General features: G+C 38.4%; 1 protein-coding gene across 1 annotated transcript in view; it reads left to right on the plus strand.

The window, feature by feature from the left end:
• Positions 1-7971, plus strand: part of LOC123246238 (wee1-like protein kinase 2) — a 25957-nt gene extending 17986 nt beyond the window's left edge. The window contains exons 2-3 of the mRNA XM_044675165.1: positions 3414-3460; positions 7143-7971. Of these exons, the coding sequence (XP_044531100.1) occupies positions 3414-3460; positions 7143-7971 (876 nt within the window). The remainder of the gene's footprint in view (positions 1-3413; positions 3461-7142) is intronic.
• The last annotated feature ends 422 nt before the right edge of the window (positions 7972-8393 follow it).

An 8393-nucleotide genomic window follows, 5' to 3' on the forward strand; every position in this document is an offset into this window, starting at 1 on the left:
GAGGACGAGGAGGACGAGGAGGACGAGGAGGACGAGGAGGACGAGGAGGACGAGGAGGACGAGGAGGACGAGGACGAGGACGAGGAGGAATAGGTTTTCTATATAAGGTGTATAGTGGTTGCTCTCCAATTCTGTGGATAAAAGAAGAGTGGCAGATAGAAAGATGGTTCATGTAGTATTTCTGAAGGGAAAGAAGACAGATCCCAGGATGATATATATAGTGGCTATTAGAAAGAATGATTAAAACAATAAAAGCAACAATGGGCATTTATATGGCACGTTAATGCATACAAAGAACTTTATGCATATTATTTTGAGACTCACAATTAATTTTTCTCATATTAGATTCAAAGAAAGAGCTAGTCAGGTCTCACCTCAAGATTATATTATAGGAACCTACATTATGAAGTAATTGGAAGATCAAATTATATTTCAGTTCATTATCTGTGTAAATGGTTTATCCTGGCAGTAGAATGTCAATTCCTTGAGAATAGGGACCGATTTGGTTATTGTTATTGTTGCTGTTTTGTCTTTGTATTCTCAGAACCTTAGAACAAGTTTTGAATATTAGTAAGTGCTCCTTGAATTGAATTGGCAAAAACAATATCAAAGTCATTGGAAAGGATTCACAGAGACATTTATTTAGTGATTGAGATGTCAGGGGTGAAAGACTATGACATAAACTATAACAGTGGAACAAATTATGATTTACTTTGGAAGAACAATCTGCAGGGGAAAAAAGATGAAATGTGAGGGCTGGACTTTCCACTAACACTATTAAAAACACTAAGATAGGATTCGTTTAAATATTATTTAAATGTAAAATGGTTCCTAGAGATAACATGGTTGTAAGGTGATTGTGTTGCAGACAAAATTGATATGATGGAGTGAGGCCAAAGAAAACCACTTATGAGGTGGAGTATTTGGATACTTTAAGAAAGTAGTGATTAAGATTCCCATCCCAAAGCAGACCGCCAACTACAGCACTCCCTTATGGGAAGAAAGAGAGAACCAGTCTAGCAGATACAATCTATTTTCAAGAAACCACTGAGAACATGGAATATAAAGTTAGGGAAGTATGGTATGTGAACTACACAATGGCTGTAAACGAGACCAACTTCAGGCAAAATTATAAAAACAGGCAACATTAATCTTGGGGAATTGCAAACATCTTTTTCTAGATTTCCTTTCAATCTCTTTTATTACCACCACCCCACACACCCATTTGCCTTTTTAGGTAGCTTTAAAAATTCAGATCAAAACTTTCCCCTTTATAAAAACCTATTTTTGGAAACAGTGCATTATTTCAGTCACTTATACATTAGCATGAATTTCAAGTCAAGTTATTAACATATTGAATATTTTAATGTTCAATTTCATTATGGAATGAAAGTCTTTATCTCAAAGGAATTTTAGGAATCAAGAAACAGGCTGGTTTTTTTGGGGTGGGGGTGAAGACTTTGCTTTTCCCCTAAAATAATTCTCTATAGCTATCTATAAGTCCAGTCCTACATTTAGATTGTGAAATCACATAAAGAGGGAAGACTAGCCATCTTAAGAGAACTATTATACCAATAAGACAAGAAAAAGAATTTGTCAGGCAAAGTAGAATTTACAGTTCAAAGTATATAGAAATTTAGTTGATCAATCACTTTTGAGAGACATAGGAGAATATGACTTCTCAGACTGACTTTCAGAAGAAAAATATTAGTCAAAAGATATAAGGCAAGGGGTCAGGCTAGCCCATCAAAGTGTTCAGAATGCACAGTACCATTTATTGTAACTTTATAATTTACAAAGCAAATTTTTACTACCCTGTAAAGTAGGTAGTACACATATTACTATCCTCATTTAACAGATAAGTAAACTAAGGTTGAAAAGCTAAGTGACTTCCTGCTTACATTCATGAAGCTAGTAACCAGTGAATAGTGATCCTAGATTGAAGTCCAAGTTTTCTGACTTCCATATCCAGTGCTCTTTCTACCATGCCACACTGCCTCTTGTGGAGAAGTTGATGACAGAAGAGGATGTGATGATGAATTACTGCTTTCTCATCCATGATAAATATGTAGAACTATCTGGGCTGGAAGTCAATAAAAAGCAAATATGAAGGGAGGGAAAAGAGAAAGAAGAAAAGACACAAGATTTATAATAACAGAACTCTACAATTCCAGGATACATTTCAGGAGGGAAGTACAATATAAAATAATAATACTTCTAATAATAACAATTGGGGAGGTAAGATGGAGAGAGATGAGAAAAAATAAATCTTTGAGAAATTATGGATGCTGTCTCTGTAAAACAGAGGCTAGTTTTTTTAAATATATAAATTATGATAGACTATTTCCAGATGACTGTCCTTACTTACACTTATGATAAGCCTAATTTGATATAAAAGGAACTACTATATGTAACAGTGACTATCTTGGCCTCACTACCTAAGAGCCAGGTATGGTAAATTTTACCCACTCTAGAGTTTTCCATTTATCTTAAGGAAGTTGGAGTGGGTACATGTCTAGTATCTCTTCCATTGGTTCAAACACTCATCAACAGTATTCCCTCAATTTCAGGAGTATCCTATACCCCAATTCCATTTACCATTTAATAGCAAGATTTTTTACAAAGATATATTTACTTCAAAGGTAAAACAAGAAACATACAAATATCTCTCCCCACAAAACACTTAGGAGACATAATTCCCCTTTATATCTCAGTCTCTGGGGAAAAAAAAAGTTATTAAGTTCATAGTTTAAATCAATTCCTAGCATCAGTGCAGCCAAGTTTCCAGACTAAAACTCTATGTGGCTTGTGTCCTAGTCCCTGAACTTCTTCAGGTTTTTCCATTGAGCTGACAACATCTTGTCAAGGATCCTATCTCCAAGATAGCCATTGTTGGCATTCCTAGGTCCAGGGATTCCACTACTTGTGCCTAGAATGGAAAAGGGCAAATGAAACACACCCAAATCCCAAGCCCATTTCTTGAGACCACAGGGCCAAAAGAAAGAAGGAGAAGATAGGCCTTCCCCTCTCCCAGCTCAGTGTATGGAATTGGGTGAACAGGACTTTCATCCTTTGGATGCTGCCAGAAAGAGCGAGATTATCCCAGGCTGGTAGTTTTAAGGGCACAACCTGTTTTGGCTATGTAGTCAATGGAAAGAGGTGGGTCCTACTCATCTGGTCTTCCCCTAGGAGTAGATCTGTTTTGCCTTCCATAGAGGTTCCTCCATTTCATGTGATTTGGGCATGTGTAGCAAAGTGCTTGCCTTTTAGTGAAGGAAGTTTCAGAATGAATAACCAAGAGTAGATAAACCATATTTAAGAACTAGAAATTTCAGAAACATAATAGGCCTTCAAAAATATTTGTTGACTTGTTGACCTCTCTAGTCTATTGAGAGGATTAAACATTCTGAGAGACTGGGTTCTGGGTAAAAAAAATCAATTTATTGATCAATAATCAATAAATTCATTGGTCAGTGATCTCTCTTGGTGATCAAAGACAAAGACATTCAACATCTTTAGTCACTAAGTACAATTTTAAAAGCTCATTATTCAACCCTCCCCTTGACATCTCAAATTGGGGAATACCTAATGAGGAGTCCTAATTTTACAGTCCCTCCCTGATTCCTTCATGATGATGGAAAATCAAGTGCTTGATCCTAGGATTCTAATGTGTAGATGAAGAAATCAGGTTATTCTCAGGAAAGAGTGACATTGTCCAGTACTTTTCAATGTGAGACTCAAAGATGATATCCTGCTACCAGAAAACATACTTGGCTTTAGCTAGCTCTTTTTTACCAAACAAGATGGAGCTCACAATCTCTATTCCAATTTAGAAGATGCTCCATGGCAGAGAATGTAAGAGAATGTCAGGGCAAAGAAATGAGGCTTGAAACATAGAACACACCTCAATTAGAAAGTTACACAAAGCATTACTTAGAAATAGAAATAGTACAATATTGGAAATAAATATTCCCACAATATTATATAATACTGCCAAAATAAGTTTCTATAAGCTCAGTGTCAGTTTCTTTCTCAGTCAAATTCAGTGATGTCCTATTGTCTCAGGTTAAAACATAAACTCATCTGTTTGATTTATTCTATAGAATAAAGCAAATAAAGCCAAGAAAACAATATACACAATAGCTACAATAATGCAACAAAAACCTCTACATACATGAAGTGAAGATAAAATTATAAAGATCAAGCATGATTCAAATGAAATGAAGAGATATGAGAAGACACCCCAATGACATCCCTTTGTGGATGTGGGAGGGTCATAGATGTTGCATATAACATATGTTTTCAGACTTTTTCAACGTTTAATAGATTGTGCTACATTTTTTTCTTTTATAAAAGTATTATTTGTTATATGTTATGGCTTTTGAGAGCGAAGAGAGAAGGATAATAGGGGAATACATAATAATGTAAGAAAAGTTGTCAATAAAAGGTTATTTTTTAAAAAGAATATGCTCTTTCATGTAAATTATACTCTTTAAGATTATATGTTTAAATATAAGATAAACAGTATACATTGAGACTTTATGGGCCTTAGAGAGGGAAGGAACTTTAGATGTCCAGTAGTTATAGCACACAGGGTCTCCATTAAAAATGTGGTCCCCTACAGTTATCCCAACCTTAAAACCATAGCTAAGAAGCCCATATTAGTATATTTTCTTTTTTTATTTTCTTTTTTTTTTAACCCTTAACTTCTGTGTATTGGCTCCTTGGTGGAAGAATTGTAAGGGTGGGCAATGGGGGTCAAGTGACTTGCCCAGGATCACACAGCTGGGAAGTGTCTGAGACCGGATTTGAACCTAGGACCTCCCATCTCTAGGCCTGACTCTCAATCCACTGAGCTACTCAGCTGCCCTGAGTATATTTTCTTTTACTAGGTGTCAGATGACACATTAACAGAAAGCAAAATACATTTCAGCAAATAGTAGGCCAAAATAAGGGATGATGAATTGTCTCCGTGAAGAAGGACATACTCTTCCTCAGGTCCAGTGAAATCAGGTGGCTTTCACAAATAATAGATAATAAATAGCATATGATTTATGCTATTTATGTAATGATAATAAATAGCAGAGCTGGTATTCAAAAATAGTTTCTCAAATTTGAGAGACTCCGAACCATACTATCTTTTCCTCACATGAAAAATTGGGGGCAGCTGATTTTTTGGCAATTAGTTCTTTGGCAAGGACTCAAGGAATATTGATGTGATAAATAAACATAATGAAGGCCCTATGGGATAGCCATGGGAATGGTGAATTTCATTAAAAAAAAAAAACAAAAAAAACTAGGAAATTTTTACCTAAGGAGGAAGTGGGGTTGAAAGTGATAAAAAAAATCATCTGAGTTGGAGAGCCAAAACTAGCATAGCCCTACTGGTCTATTTCTCAGGATGCTGACATCTGAGAAGGCATGCTTCCTCCCTACTGTTGTTAGGCTAGGTGGAACAGGACTGGTGATTAACAATGACACACAGGAGTGCTGCAAGAGGGAAGGTCAGGTCCCCTGGGTATTAGTATCCTGGAAGGACCAATTCCAGGCTGCAATCCTCCAAAATCCCACTGCTTCTACGCCTCATTCCTAGAACTGATCTCCCCCCAGCCCCATGGCTCTAATAGGATTATACTCAATCAGTGCACACTGCCAGCAGGATTCCTTATCCTTATGAGATACTCAAGAAAAAATGGTAATGGAGGCATCTGCCAGCCTCAGGTATCCTGGAGCCTCTAGTTCCTGCCTACTGAATACTCCCAAGGTGCTGCCATTCCCATTTACCTTTCCTTTCTCAGGATCCAAACTGATTGTTAAGACTATTGACAACTTTTCCCCAGTGAGCTGATCAGAGAAAAGTATTCCTATTTATATTTATTTAAAGGGGTTTTGAAATGTTTGGAGTTGGTTGTTGACCCTAAAAGATGTTTCTGGAAACTCCTACAAAATAACAATTTGTAAGTTTTCCAGAATGCTTTGTGATACCTGAGCTATTCTGAGTAAATTCTGCCCTCCTCCCTTACTGAGATAACTTCCTGTTTGCCCCGAAACTGCCATTCATCTGAAATTCTAATAGGATCATGTCTGCAGTTCAAAATGAAAATGAATATGGATTTTGCCCCAAACTGGTTAATTTTTCAACAAAGATAACCAAACCTTGGATACATGGGACTCAGGAAGAGGTTTGTTGGGTAACTCAATGCTGGATGAAAGAGAATGCATTGATAAATGCTTATTTACATTGAATATACATTTGCCTTGTGCAAACATTGGGTGGACAAAGTTTGCCCATAGCCCACTGGCTCACACTGAAAGAGCTCACTGCAGAGAGAGTGAAACTTTTCTCCTCCACACATATAAATTGTTATATTGATTTCTGGGACAAGACAGATACCAACTTTGAGTGACAAGATTGGCAGTTGAGCACCTCGGAATGTACCCAGATGCCGTGAGCCAGGGCAAAAAATCAGTTAGAGCCAACCCTAAAAATTCCCACGAGGCCCATCACATGGGGCTCACTCTGGAGCAGAACTTGGGAGGTGGGAGGTCTTGAGGGAGGGTAGGCCAATACCTGCACCTGTACCTGCTAGCCCACCTGTCATAATGAGAGCTAGAGAGCAGTCACCATCATTGACAACAGAGCTGAGAGGAAATAGTGACACTCTCATCAGAGTTCATCAATAGCCTTCCCTAATCTTTGGCTTGGCTCCAGCCAAGTCAGATCAGGGTTAGTGTGAGGGTGAAAAGCCTCCAGCCTCTGTTTGAGGTAGCTTTCTCCAATAGCTTGATCAATAGTTTAGAGTATTAGCTAATAAGGTTCCCAAATCCTCCATCCTTTTAACTTGTTCCTAACCCCATTGATTAGAATCAAATACAGTGTTTTATCATCAAGTACCTTTCCTGAGTGGTCATTATATCTAGGCTCTTGGGAAGGGGAGATCCTTGCGCAGTCAGATTTCACCTTTGTTCAAATAGCACATCAATAGCCTTATCAATAACTATTCTAAACCCAGGCTGAGGAACTAGAGAGGTTAACTATACCTATAAGCTCTCAGTGGTTCCCGGTCTGGGCAACTGTATTAAGAAACAGCTGGCTAGTGAGGAATCTAGCCCCTTTGGAAACAAGGAAGATGAAGGGCTGCCTGCCAAGGTGGGAGCTTGCAAGCTGTTGTGTCTGAAAATGAGAGACTTGGTCGTTTCTTCGAAGAGCCAGAACTCAAGAATATGCTCCTGCAAATCTCCCTGGGACTGAAGTATATCCATCAATCAGGCCTAGTGCACCTGGACATCAAGCCCAGTAACATCTTCATCTGTAGAAAAGACAAGGATGATGCTCCATGTATCCCAGAAGAAGGGGAAAATGAAGATGACTGGTTCTTTTCTGCTAATGTGATATATAAAATTGGTGATCTGGGCCTTGTGACTTCAATCCAGAACCCCCAAGTAGAGGAGGGAGATAGTCGCTTCTTGGCCAATGAAATTTTACAAGAGGATTATAAATACCTTCCCAAAGCTGACGTGTTTGCCCTTGGATTGACAATTGCTGTGGCAGCAGGGGCAAAGTCATTACCCCGCAATGATGAACCTTGGCATCATATCCGTCAGGGGAATCTTTCAGATCTCCCGCAGGAACTCTCTGAAGACTTTTACAAGTTACTTAAGTGTATGATCCATCCTAAACCAGAAGAGAGACCTACGGCAGCATCTTTAACTAGGAACACAATCCTCAGACCTTCTTTGAGTATGACTGCAAAGCTTCAGAAGGAACTGGTTAGAGAAAAGTTCAAGACAGCTGAGTTAGAGAGGGAACTAAAAGAAGTTCAACGTGCTCAGAGCCTTCTAGAAGATACCAGCCAAAGCTCTCCTGGATCCCTAGGGGTCATTGCAGAACCTGGGTCAAGTAGCTCCAGTAGATTAGTGGGAAGAAAAACCAGAAGGTCACGCAGTTTCACTTTTGGGAAATCTGAGTGAACATAGTCTGATTCTCCTTCCATATAACCCCTGGGAAAGCTTCATTTTATGATAGCTAGTCTGATTTTGAGGATATGGTTCTATAAACATTTGGTGCCTTTTTCAACCTGGATCTTGACACCAATTACAGCTGCTATACAATGGAAAAATGACCAATAGGAATGACTACAACTTCCCACAACAAGTTCTTTTTCTGGGCTTTGTATCCTGGGTCCTGGCTTTCCCCTAAAAGTATATTGACTTTTCAACTGGATATAGACTTGAGAAAATAATACTAATTGGTAGGCATTTCTCTCTGCCTACCTGCACTGTCCTAGACTCCATCATTCACATTTGAGCATAGATACAAGGTTTTCTGGATTCTAAGGGATTAATGAAATGGTAAGATCTTCAAGTGACTTTCCAGACACTGAGAGGTAGTT

Source organism: Gracilinanus agilis, chromosome 4 (genome assembly GCF_016433145.1).
Source record: "Gracilinanus agilis isolate LMUSP501 chromosome 4, AgileGrace, whole genome shotgun sequence".
In the NCBI taxonomy this organism is placed as follows: domain Eukaryota; kingdom Metazoa; phylum Chordata; class Mammalia; order Didelphimorphia; family Didelphidae; genus Gracilinanus; species Gracilinanus agilis.